Source organism: Salmo salar, chromosome ssa03 (assembly GCF_905237065.1).
Source record: "Salmo salar chromosome ssa03, Ssal_v3.1, whole genome shotgun sequence".
Lineage (NCBI taxonomy): Eukaryota > Metazoa > Chordata > Actinopteri > Salmoniformes > Salmonidae > Salmo > Salmo salar.
The window spans coordinates 30,479,285-30,493,186 of record NC_059444.1 but is presented as its reverse complement, the minus strand read 5'-3'; the positions used below and the strand labels follow the sequence as shown (position 1 = coordinate 30,493,186).

General features: G+C 44.6%; 1 protein-coding gene across 1 annotated transcript in view; it reads right to left on the bottom strand.

The window, feature by feature from the left end:
* The window catches only part of LOC106599720 (tensin-3), a 78,501-nt gene that overhangs the window by 23,374 nt on the left and 41,225 nt on the right, over window positions 1-13,902 (bottom strand). The window contains exons 13-14 of the mRNA XM_014191019.2: window positions 11,249-12,499; window positions 148-305 (exon numbers count right to left, since the gene is read on the bottom strand). Of these exons, the coding sequence (XP_014046494.2) occupies window positions 148-305; window positions 11,249-12,499 (1,409 nt within the window). The remainder of the gene's footprint in view (window positions 1-147; window positions 306-11,248; window positions 12,500-13,902) is intronic.

The following is a 13,902-nucleotide window of genomic DNA, read 5'->3' as shown; positions in this document are numbered from 1 at the left end:
ATCACATCATTGTACCCAGCAAAAACAGTACACAGCAAAACACGGCACGAACACACAAAATAGGGCACATCATGACAAGCAAGATAATGACAAGGTATTGACAGACATTGGGAGTCAGTGAGTCACGGTTTCAGTATGTTCCAGTACCTGGGAGTGAGGTACGCAGGGTGAGTAGGTCCGTGTGCTCTTGTACTCCTCCTGCACGCCCCAGCGTAAGCCACCGAATCCTGGGTGATCTGTGACATCACTGCCCTGCCGACTCTGTATGGCGTCCACTCTGACGTCACAAACGGACAATGGGGCAGCTGCACAGACACACATACAGAGAGACGGAGAGGAGGGTGAGAACTGGCCATTAATGTTGAACATACCAGAAAGCCATACCACCACAAATCTGTAGGAAATACACGCTTCTGAAGAATGTGAACCCGTTAAGCCATGTTAGTGACATGCAATGTGTGAAGCAATAGCATACCAAAGACTTCTGGCTCTAATTTCTTGACTACAATCTCAACTAGGAGTTATTATACCTCTCCAATAACTTCAACTGGGATCATATTGAGCTTAGTACTAGTGTCTGTGTCGTTGTGAGTGGACAGGTGAGGAATGCAGCGGGGGCTGAGAGGAATGTGAGGTGGGGGTCAGGATTGTGAATGACTGGCGTGGGGTGACCCTCCACTTGGCACGGGGTGCTAATTTAAGGCCTCCCGGTGTGTGTGTGTGTGTGTGTGTGTTGTTGTGACTGTCGTGTTATTTTGGACTTCATTTGTGTGTGTTTTTCTCTGTCAGCATCTTTTCTTTTGAGTGTGTGTCTGTTTTTTTTCGAAACCAGTATGTTTCAATCTGGCTAGGTACACTTGTGCCTTTGTACATGAACATTTACATTTTAGTAATTTACAGATGTAGGATCTTAATTTGATCACTCTTTTGTTGCTTTTACTGCAAATTAGTAAATGCAAACTTGTAGTGGATTTGAGTTTGAAAAAGGCTTCTAAAGTTTGTAATTTGAAATGTCAGACTTGATTTACCCTAACGAAAAAAGTTTTCAACCCCTACAAAAATGTCCATTGATTATAATGCACATAATAATTCACATTTCCTGTTGCGACTTAAAATTTGTGCATTCATCTTAAGATGTATATAAATATCACAGTTGTAGTAAGTACATTTTCCTTCAGTAAAGAAGTTATCAGCAAAGTCAGTGCTAGTAGGAAAAGACAAGAGCAGGCTGTTTTTTTCTGGGGGCGTGGGATTTATTTAATCTACTCTTTGAAGAAGTAGAGTTTCAGACCTTTTCGGGAGATGGACAGGGACTCCACTGTCTTGACGTTAGGGGGAAGCTTGTTCTAAAATTGGGGTGCCAGGACAGAGAAGAGCTTTGACTACGTTGAGCGGAAGATGACCCATGTAGGGGTGGGAGGGCCAAGAGACCATAGGTGACATAACGGAGTGCTCTGATTGGGGTGTAGGGTTTGAGCATAGCCTGAAGGTAAGGAGGGGCAGTTCTCCTTGCAGCTCCATAGGCACGTACCATGGTCTTGAAGTGGATGCAAGCTTCGACTAAAAGTTCTGTTGTGGGTTGGAGTCATCATGGGGAGTTGAGCTCATTGAATAGGATCTGAATGAATGGCCATATCATTACCATGTGATAGACAAACACAGCAATGACTCTCACTATCACCTCTCTAACTCCTGATCTCAGGTGGGATCTCTTCATTGTCTTTTAGCTTGTAAACACAGTCATTTTTGGGATGTTTCTATCTTTTTCTGTTTTTGGGAGACCTCAAGATTATGTTAGTCACTCAGCAAACATAAGTACGACAGTACAACAGTACTTAGCCTATTTCCACGAAGGAAAGGAGACACTACACAACCCGGAAATTAATTTATAATTGGGCTTGACATGTACACAACAGTGTCAAAGGCGTGTCGTTGAGCAAGTTTGCTTGTATTGCTCAGGATGTTTAATGTGAAGTGTTTAGTGTTTATGAGTGTGGCAGTGTTTGTGCATGTCTTCTATACAGCTGCTCTACACATGGGATCTATGGCTACAGCTGTTCTGTCTACCTGCCTGCCTGTCATATTGTCAAACCACTGCAACTTATCCAGAATGCTGCAGCCCGCATTATGTTCAACCTTCCCTATTTTTGCCATGGTATCCCACTCCTCTGTACGCTTCCAGTCAACGCTCGCATTCCACTTCAAGACAATGGTACTTGCCTACAGAGCAACAAGAGGAACTGCCACTCTTTACCTTCAGGCTATGCTGACTGTCTCCGCACTGCTGTACTGTTGCTACTTGGCTACCTGCCAAACCCTTTAGCTTTTTACTCTTAATAACTATTTAATCAAACTCTGTTTTTAACAAGTTTACCAAGGATCTAGTTTTGTTAAATTCAACTTTTTCACCATGGAGGCCTTATCTGGACATAGATCTGCAGGACCTCCTCCGGACTAAAACAAGCTACTGTTGTCACGCCTGCTCCCCGTCCCTGGTGCTCGAGTGCACCAGGCTACCCTTCTTTACACGCACCTGTCACCATCATTACACCAGCAGCGCTCATTGGACTCACCTGGACTCCTTGACGTTGTTGATTACCCCCTGTATATCGGTCTGTTCTTCGGTGGTGTTCCCTGTGTCCGCATTAGTTGTTGTTATGTGTTCCTGTCCAGACGCTGTTCGTCAGCTATTAAACGTTCACTCCCTGTACCTGCTTCTCATCTCCTGCGTCACTCCATACAACTGCAACATTATGCCTTCTCATTGCAGTCGCTGTACTCTTAATATAAAGGAGAACTATCACCTTGTGGTGAGGATAGCAGAGTTGTAAGCTTAGCTTCAGACGCAATCGTTGGGCAAGGAAAATTTAAGTGTAGGAAAGGATGATACAGCGTCTGTGCCACCAGTAAATACAGGTAGTATTGTTAATCCCGGGCAATTGTTTTATGGCTACTGGAAATAAATGCTTTTGGTATGTTCAACCGGTGTCGCTCATTCAGCCGCTGTAAACTTTCAAGCGGATTTCCACACAAAGCAATGAGTCAGAGCCCGAGCCTTCTCAGGTCTCTCCTCCACCTGTTACTGGATCTGAGCCTCCGAAGCCTCCCACCATTACCTCTGACAAATTGAAAACCCTAGTCGTTGGCGACTCCATTGTCCGCAATATTAGAATCATCCAACGATCATACATTGTTTACCAGAGGGCAGGGCTACCCACATAAAGGCTCATCTGAAGATGGTGCTGGCTGAGGCTAAAACTGGTGAGTGTAAATAGCATAGGGATATTGTTATCCACGTTGGCACCAACGATGTTAGGATGAAACAGTCAGACGTCACCAAGCGCAACATAACTTCAGTTTGTAAGTTAGCTAGAAAGATATGTTGGCATCGAGTAATTGTCTCTGGCCCCCTCCCAGTTAGAGGGGAGTGATGAGATCTACAGCGCACTCGCACAACTCAATCGCTGGTTGAAAACTGTTTTCGTCCCCTCCACAAGCTTCCCACAATAAATTGGGTGGATTTTGGCCCATTCCTCCCGACAGAGCTGGTGTAACTGAGTCACTTGAAGTCGGAAGTTTACATACACTTAGGTTGGAGTCATTAAAACTAATTTTTCAACCACTCCACCAATTTCTTGAAAAAACATAGTTTTGCTACGTCGGTTAGGACATCTACTTTGTGCATGACACAAGTAATTGTTCCAACAATTGTTTACAGACAGATTATTTCACTTATAATTCACTGTATCACAATTCCAGTGGGTCAGAAGCTTACATACACTAAGTTGACTGTGCCTTTAAACAGCTTGGAAAATTCCAGAAAATTATGTCATGGTTTCAGAAGCTTCTGATAGGCTAATTGACATCATTTGAGTCAATTGGAGGTGTACCTGTGGATGTATTTCAAGGCCTACCTTCAAACTCACTGCCTCTTTGCTTGACATCATGGGAAAATCTAAAGAAATCAGCCAAGACCTCAGAAAAAAATTGTAGACCTCCACAAGTCTGGTTCATCCTTGGGAGCAATTTCCAAACGCCTAAAGGTACCACATTCATCTGTACAAAACAATAGTATGCAAGTATAAACACCATGGGACCACGCAGCCGTCATACCGCTCAGGAAGGAGACGCGTTCTGTCTCCTAGAGATGAGCGTACTTTGGTGCAAAAAGTGCAAATCAATCCCAGAACAACAGCAAAGGACCTTGTGAAGATGCTGGAGGACACAGGTACAAAAGAATATATATATTCACAGTTAAACGAGTCCTATATCAACATAACCTGAAAGGCCGCTCAGCAAGGAAGAAGCTACTGCTCCAAAACTGCCATTAAAAAAAGCCAGACCATGGTTTGCAACTGCACATGGGGACAAAGATCGTACTTTTTTGAGAAATGTCCTCTGGTCTGATGAAACAAAAATAGAACTGTTTGGCCATAATGACCATCGTTATGTTTGGAGGAACAAGGGGGAGGCTTGCAAGCCGAAGAACACCATCCCAACCGTGAAGCATGGGGGTGGCAGCATCAGGTTGTGGGGATGCTTTGCTGCAGGAGGGACTGGTGCACTTCCAAAATAGATGGCGTCATGAGGAGGAAAATATGTGGATATATTGAAGCAACATCTCAAGACATCAGTCAGGAAGTTAAACTTGGTTGCAAATGGGTCTTCCAAATGGACAATGACCCCAAGCATAGTTCCAAAGTTGTGGAAAAATGGCTTAAGGGCAACAAAGTCAAGGCATTGGGGTGGCCATCACAAAGCCCTGACCTCAATCCTATAGAACATTTGTGGGCAGAACTGAAAAAGTATGTGTGAGCATGGAGGCCTACAAATCTGACTCAGTTACACCAGCTCTGTCAGGAGAAATGAGCCAAAATTCACCCAACTTATTGTGGGAAGCTTGTGGAAGGCTACCCGAAACATTTGACCCAAGTTAAGCAATTTAAAGGCGATGCTACCAAATATTAATTGAGTGTATGTAAACTTCTGACCTACTGGGAATATGATGAAAATATTAAAAACTGAAATAAATCATTCTCTCTACTATTATTCTGACATTTCACATTCTTAAAATAAAGTGGTGTTCCTAATTTACCTAAGAAAGGGAATTTTTACTAGGATTAAATGTCAGGAATTGTGAAAAACTGAGTTTAAATGTATTTGGCTAAGGTGTATGTAAACTTCTGACTTCAACTGTATGTATATTTTGAAAGTATTTTGAGCTTCTAGTCATAAAATCTATGCAGCCTACTCAATCACCTTTTACAGCTACTGTTTACAGGCCTCCTGGGCCATATACAGCGTTCCTCACTGAGTTCCCTGAATTCCTATAAGATCTCGTCATCATGGCAGATATTCACATTTTTGGTAACTTCAAAAAAGTCCACAGACCCGCTCCAAAAGGCTTTTGGAGGCATTTTTGACTCAGTGGGTTTTGTCCAACATGTCTCCGGACCTACGCTTTGCCACATTAATACCCTGTGACTAGTTTTGTCCTGTGGAATAAATATTGTGGATCTAAATGTTTTTCCTCTTTATCCTGGACTATTATGTTTGCAATTGCAACAAATAATCTGATCAGACTCCAACAAAGAATTGTCAAAAGCCAAACTATAAATTCTCGGACAACTCAGATTCCTAGATGTCCTTCCAGACTCCCTCCACCTACCCAAGGACGTCGGAGTACAAAAATCAGTTAACCACCTCACTAAGGGACTAAATTTAACATTGAGAAATACTGTACCCCTGATGCAGTAGCCAAAAACATTTGTCACAAGAAATTTGCTCCCTGGTCCACAGAAAATATCAGAGCCCTGAAGCAAGCTTCCAGAAAATTGGAACGGAATTGGCGTCTTCCGACTATCTTGGAAAGACAGTACCGTACAATATCGAAGAGCCCTCACTGCTGCTCAAGGAATCCTACTTTCCCAACATAATTGAGGAGATTAAAATCAATCCAAAATGTATTTTTGATACTGTCGCAAAGATAGCTAATAAGCCGCATTCCCCAAGTGAGGATGGCCTTCACTTCAGCAGTGATGAATTCATTAACGTCTTCGACAAAAAGGTCCTGATCATTAGAAAGGAAATTACGGAGACCTATTTGAATCTGCTTATTTCTCCAAAACTCAGTTGTCCTAAGTCTGCACAGAACTGCCAGGACCGAGGATCAATGGAGACACTCAAGTTTTTTAATCCTGTATCTCTCGACACATTCACGAAATACTCATGGCCTCTAAACCTTACAGCTGCCTACCCTATTCCAACTACTGAAAGAGCTACTTCCTGTGCTTGGCCCTCCTATGTTGAACATAATAAATGTCTCCTATTCTCTGGGTCTGTACCAAACTCAGTAAAAGTGGCAGTAATAAAGCCTTTCCTGAAAAAGACAGACCTTGACCGATATTTTTTTTTACAACTAATCAGTCTATATCGAATCTCCCATTCCTCTCAATTTTTGGGGATAAAGCTGTTGCGCTTCAACTCACTGACTTCCTGAAGACAAATCATTTATACAGTCTGATTTCAGACCCCATCATACTAATGAGACTGCGCTCGTGAAGGTGTTAAATGACCTTTTAATGGCATCAGTCCAAGGCTCTGCATCTGTCATCGTGCTCCTAGACCTTAGTGTTGCTTTTGACACTATCGATCACCTCATTCTTTTGGAGAGATTAGAAACCCTATTTGGTCTACACAGACAATTTCTTGGCTGGTTTAGGTCTTATCTGTCTGAAAGATATCAGTTTGTCTCTGTGGATGGTTTATCAATGATACATTTCGGTGTTCCTCAAGGCGTCGTTTTAGAACTACCATGGTTTTCACTATATACTACCTCTTGGTGATGTCATTTGGAACACACAATGTCAACTTTCACTGCTATGCGGACAACACACAGCTGTACAATTCGATGAAACATGGTGAAGGCTCAAAATTGCCTACCCTGGAAGCCTGTATTTCAGACATAAGGAAGTGGATGGCGGCAAATGTTTTACTTTTAAACTCAGACAGAACAGAGATGCTAATTATATGTCCCAAGAAACAAAGAGATCTGCTGTTTGAGCTGACAATTAATATAGGTGGTTGTACAGTCGTCTCAAATAAAACTGTGAAGGACCTCAGTGTTACTCTGGACCCTGATCTCAGTTTTGACGAACATATCAAGAATATTTCAAGGCCAGCTTTTTTCCATCTTTGTAACTTTTTGTCCCAAAATGATGCATAAAAGCTAACCCATGCTTTTGTCACTTCTAGATTAGACTACTGCAATGCTCTACTCTCCGGCTACCCGGATAAAGCACTAAATAAACTTCAGTTGGTGCCTAATACAGCTGCTAGAATCTTGACTAGAACGAAAAATACTATCATACTATGTGCTAGCCTCTCTACAATGGTTTCCTGTTAAGTCTAGGGCTGATTTCAAGGCTTTACTGCTAACCTATAAAGGATTACATGGATTCTCCGATTTGGTCCTGCCGTACATACCTACACGTACGCTACGGTCACAAGACGCGGCCTTCTTATTGTCCCTAGAATTTCTAAGCAAACAGCTGGAGGCAGGGCTTTCACCTATAGAGCTAAATTTTTATGGAATGGACTGCTTATCCATGTGAGAGATGCAGACTAGGTCTAAACCTTTAAGTCTTTACTGAAGACTCATCTCTTCAGTAGATCCTATGATTGAGTGTAGTCTGACCCAGGAGTTCAAAGGTGAATGGCAAGGCACTAGAATGACGAACCGCCCTTGCTGTCTCTGCCTGGTCGGCTCCACTCTCTCCACTGGGATTTTCTGCCTCTGACCCTATTACGGGGGCTGAGTCACTGGCTTACTAGTGCTCTTCCATGCCATCACGTCCTTCCAGGCTTTTTTCGCTATACTCGACTTGAGTGGGTTGAGTCACTGACGTGATCTTCCTGTCCGGTTTTGCGCCTCCCTCGGGCTCGTGCGGTGGAGGAGATCTTCGTGGGCTATACTCAGTCTTGTCTCAGGGTAGTAAGTTGGTGGTCTGTTGATATCCCTCTAGGGGTGTGGAGGCTGTGCTTTGGCAAAGTGGGTGGGGTTTAATCCTGCCTGGTTGGCTCTTTCCGTGTGTATCGTCGGACAGGGCTACAGTGTCCCCCTACCACCCCTGTCTCAGCCTCTAGTAGCTATGCTTCAATAGTCGGGGTGCTAGGGTCAGTCTGACCTATCTGGTGAAATGTTACTGTCTTATCTGATGTCCTGTGTGAACTTAAGTATGCTTCCTCTAATTCTCCCATCTCTCTCTCTCTCTGTCACCTGCTGTCTCGACCTCTGAATGCTCGGCAATGAAAAGCCAACTGACATTTACTGCTGAGGTCCTGCCTTTCTAGTGAGTTTTTCCTAGCCACATCTGCATTGCTTGCTATTTGGGGTTTTAGGCTAGGTTTCTGTATAAGCTCTTTGTGACATCTGCTGATGTAAAAGGGCCTTATAAATACATTTGATTTGAGGCTCAACCCCTACACTCCCAACCCGAGCATTCTGTTCTGCCACCTCTGGTCTCTTAGCCCTCCCACCCCTAAGTGGTGGGAGAGTTCTTCTCTGACCTGGCACCCCAATGGTGGAACCAGGACAGCAGAGTCCCTGTCCATCTTCCCAAAAAATCTGAAACCCTACCTCTTCAAACTTAAACTCACACTTGACCCCTTCCCCCTTACTAGCTCTGACTTTGCTATTTTATTGAGGAAAAATGTACTCACTATAACTGTAATATGTGGTTGTCCCACCTAGCTATCTTAAGATGAATGCACTAACTGTAAGTCACTAAAAGCATTACACACCTGGATTTTACAATATTTGCACGTTGTTATAAAAACAAATCTTCAAGCTTTGTCACGTTGGTTGTTGATCATTGTTAGACAGCCATTTTCAAGTCTTGCCATTGAGATTTAAGTCAATACTGCAATTAGGCCACTCAGGAACATTCAATGTCATCTTGGTAAGCAACTCCAGTGTATATTTGGCCTTGTGCTTTAGGTTATTGTCCTGCTGAAAAGTTCATTTGTCTCCCAGTGTCTGTTGAAAAGCAGACTGAACCAGGTTTTCCTGTAGGATTTTGCCTGTGCTTACCTCTATTCTGTTTATTTTTATCCTAATAAACTCAGATGACATGCATACCCATAACATTATTTAGCCACCATCATGCTTGAAAATATGAAGTGGTACTCAGTAATGTGTTGTGTAGGATTTGCCCCAAACATAACACTTTGTATTCAGGACATAAAGTGTATTTCTTTGCAACATTTCTTGCAGTTTTACTTTAATGCCTTAATTGCAGAAAGGATGCATCATTTGGAATATTTTTGTTCTGTACAGGCTTTATTCATTTAGGTAAGTATTGTGTAGTAGCTACAATGTTGTTGATCCATCCTCAGTTTTTTCCTATCACAGCCATTAAACTCTGTAACTGTTTTAAAGTCACCATTGGCTTTATGGTGAAATCCCTGAGTGGTTTCCTTCCTCTCCAGCAACTGAGTTAGGAAGGACACCTGTATCTTTGTAGTGACTGGGTGAATTGACTGGGTGTATTTCCATAACAAAGGGGTTCTGAAATGACTTGAGACATTTCAGCTTTTGATTTGTAATGGTCTAAAAACATGATTCCCCTTTGACATGGTGGGGTATTGTGTGTAGGACAGTGACAACAAAATCTGAATTTAATCCATTTAAAATTCTGTCTGTAACACAACAAAATGTGGAAAAGTCAAAGGCTGTGAATTCTTTCTGAAGGCACTGTATATGGCCATTTATCATAGATTGCATTTTTGTAAATAAACTAAACACAGTGTGTTCCTGTACTATACTGTGCTGTGTGTTAAGTCTAGGCTTTCTAGAGTATGTAGCCGATATGCACAGACAGGTACAAGTATCTGGAATCAGATGGAAAATGCGATGCCTCAAGGCACACTTGTTCCTCGCTTGGAAATTCCTTGGTCCTCCTCCCGGCACTGTGCTCACCTCTTTCTGTTCCCACTGGCTGCTCCAGGTAAATATCTTAAAGTTATTCACACTCTACTGACGGCCAGACCACACTCACGCATTCCAGGTAGAAACAAAATGGTGGACCACAGTTCCAGAGTCAATGAATGCACTGCCGTCCTTGAGTCAACAACATTCACAAGTTTAACAACTTAAGATACAGCTAAGTTTGGTGAAATGAAAAAGACAGAACATTTGTGGTTTTAGTAAGAGTGTAAGAGTTCATCTGCACATTTGAATAGCTAGCTGTAAGATACGTATTGCTAATAGAGGGAAACAAACAAAAGTGAGATAGTAAAATTAGCTGATTTCAGATTTACAGACCAAAACACTGTGAATGGCTAAGGTCCAAAGCTGGTGGGAGACCTAGGCAACTTTTCAGTCACTGATATGTACTGAACATTCCCAGGATTCTTTGGCACATTGTTTCAGTCTGTGTCCAAAAGCATAATATCAGTCAGACCAATATCCAGAGGGAATACAATATTTGGCAGCTGAACTGTAGATAAGGGTTACTAGAGGGAAACTATTGTAATATTCAAAACATACAAGTAAGTTAGAATATTCCTCCACTTTTCTATTCTTTTAGATGGATAACATGCAAGGGGACCTGCTGACATTGACTCCAACAGCTGTAATATTCCCTTTAAGATACTGTCTTCTGAAAGCAAGACACGTCAAGCTGGTGTCTACTGATAAAAGTGGCTTCAGTGAGCAACTGACAACTAAGGCCCGAGAGAGTGTGAGGAACCTTCAAAGACATTCCATGTCAGCAGTACAGTGTGCCACATGTATGAATGTCCTAGAGCTGTGAGCCTAGATCTACAGAGCTGATGACAGCTCTCTCTCTCTCTCTCTCTGAGACAGTTGTACACAGACAAGCCTCGACAACGGCTATTACTCAGAAACACGCATAAAACATCTGAAAAGCTGGCAGGAACCCTGCTATTTACACTCGCTAACAGCTCTCAAGGTGGGAGAGAGCAACGGTGTGTTTGGGAAAGGTTAACACTGTGTTGTAAGAGAAGTGAGGATTTGAAAAGAAACATTACCAAATCTTCAATCGTCTCATTGATTTCTTACCACCACCATTTTTCATGATGCGCTGCTGTGTGCAGATGTTGGATCACATTTCCACCACCACTACCACCAATAATATTGGAATACATCAGCATTATTACAACCACCACCATTCATATCACCACCACCACCACCACCAATCACCACACCCAGAGCTTGCTGTCTTACCTGACGGCTGTGTGCTTTGCGTTGCGGCTGTACTGTTCTCTGTGACTCTGGGACTGACTCCGTTGGGGCAGCCGGTGGAGGTGGCATTTGTGGTGGCTGAGCCATTCACATGCTCCCCGCCGTTCCTCTTGACCGAGCTGGAGCGTGTGGGGACAGGCACGAACGTAGGGTCCAGGTCCATGATCAACTGGTTGAGCTGGTCGATGGAGTTATCAATGTCCACAGTCAAAGAGTTGAACTCTTCGTCTCGGCTGTTGTTGTTATTGTTGACGACTGCAGGAGGATGCTCGTTGTGTGTCTGTGGTGCCACCACCGTTCTCAAGGCAGCAGTGTTCATACTCAGCACGGGTCCTTGTTGTGACACTATAGGGGCTGGAGGTTTGGGTGGGCTTCCCCCTTGTGGTTTGTTGTCCCCTGGGTACCTCTCCCTCTCCTCACCTTCCTCGGCCTGCAGGTAGGCGTACTGATGGGCTGCTACCATCTGCTGTTGGCGCACCCAGGTGTGTGTGGAGTAGCTGCCCTGCCGGTAGACCTGCTGCTTGGGCATCGGCACGGCGCTGGCAGGGGTGGAGACTGAGGCACTCCTCTGGCCAAAGCAGCTCCTCCGGGCCTCTACATAGGCTCTCTCGTACTCCTCCATTGTGGCCGGGGCTGGGTGGTGGTGCTGGGGTTGGTGGTGGTGGTGGAGCTGGTGCTCCTCTCCCCCAGGGCAACCGAAGCCATCTGACAGCAGGGAGTTCTGGCTACTCTTGTGGCAGGAGGATGACAGGGTCCCGAGGCTGTCCACACTGCGCAGGTCGTGACCCGACAGGAGGACCTCATCATCCAGGATGTCCGTCTCCCTCTCCCTGGGGGGCCGCAGGTCCCCGTTGCCATGCACCTGGGCTGGGACCCGCTTCTGTATGGTCATCACTCCTGGCCCTCCTCCTCCGCACTCAGACATCTCCTCCAGGCCGAACCCGCTCAGCAGGCGCTTCAGCTGGGCCTTCTCCTGACGGCTGGGGCCTTGCTGGGGCCTGGAGCTGGTGGTTGTGGTGATGGGGGCTGGGGGTTTGTCAGTCCACAGAGAGGTGCTGGACAGGCCTGAGTCGCTGCTGGCTGACAGGGCGTGGTCGCTGTGGTCGGGGCTGCTGGTGGTAGAAGTGGCTTGGTGGGCTCCACGGCCCAGGGTCAGGGTGGTGGATACTTCCCCGTTAGGGCTCCTTTTGGATGGGGAGACTTTGTCCTGGGCCAGTCCCTGAGAGCGGGGCACTGGAACAACAAGAGATGCAGTGGCTTCAAGTGGTCAGCTGGTACGGAGACACACACAGACATCACCACTCACAAACACATGGACACACATATGTACAGGTAGATGACCAAAAAGACGCTCACATGACCACAAAAGACAATAATTTTTTCCACATACACAAATACGTTCACTGAACAACAAGTACAGCTGTCTGATAAAACCAAACAGGGTTACACAAACGTACAAAGACAAATGAACACACGCATCAACTCAGAGGTATGAAAATAAGTGAGACATTCTTCTCTCATGACACATTTACAGAGCTGATGGCCAATGAGTAGACCACAGGTTGTAAGAATAGAAAAGCATGGGAACGATCAGCACTTCTCACTGCACATAACAAGAGTGTTCTCCCAGAGAACTGTGCACCACAGAATAGTTTCCCCTCAAACCAAAACGACACAAACGGCAAAACGAATAATGGAGTCTAACCATTCTAATGAAATAAAAGCATAAAAATAGCGCTGTAACTCTTATCAAGCACTGTAACTCTTGTTCGTACCTTGTGCTGCACGGTAGAGAAAGGTGTTCCTCGTGTTCAGGTTATATAACCAACTGGTAATGAAAGCCAAGCACCCATTTGTCTGTCTGCCTGTGAGCTGATATACGGCAGTCAAGGTACTCTTGAGTCCGTGGCCAGTCAGTCACTATGTTTGACCTCTGCATTCCTCACCGTGGCGTGATTTACCTACCGATCCCCACTGCCCACGGACCCTGCGACATGCTATATGTTCGACCCTCAGCAGAAAAAGTGAACTACAGTCAGAGGTCAAATGGAAAGCAGCACAGTAAAATCCACCTGCGCCCACTCTCATGACTCTGATAAATTACTCAGGGAAAAACAAAAGACTTCTAGTTAGCTAACAAGACAAGGAGCCAGGTCAGTGCTTACCGAATGGAGTTCAATGTACATATTTCAAGTGCAACCAAAAGCTGTGGTAAAGTCGAGGTCAAAAGCGCCATTCCATAATCAGTGTCACTTTCCTCTAGTTCAACAAAGGACATGCCTTTGTCTCAATCTAGCGGCGTGAATTACTTACCTTTCCTCAGGGCTGGAGTAGGATCCGAATACTAGACACGCATGATCAATTATACCCTCCCCCTCAACACACACACACACACACACACACACACACACACACACACACACACACACACACACACACACACACACACACACACACACACACACACACACACGGTTCTCTGGAACTCACATCTGGCTCTCTACAGCATGTCTCAGGCCTCCTCACCAGGCTACAGTCCAGGTCAGAACTCTGAGGAGTATTCCAACAGATCCCTCTACAACATTCCAACTGGCAAGGTGGTAACACTTCTGAAGACACATGTCATCCCTCCACTC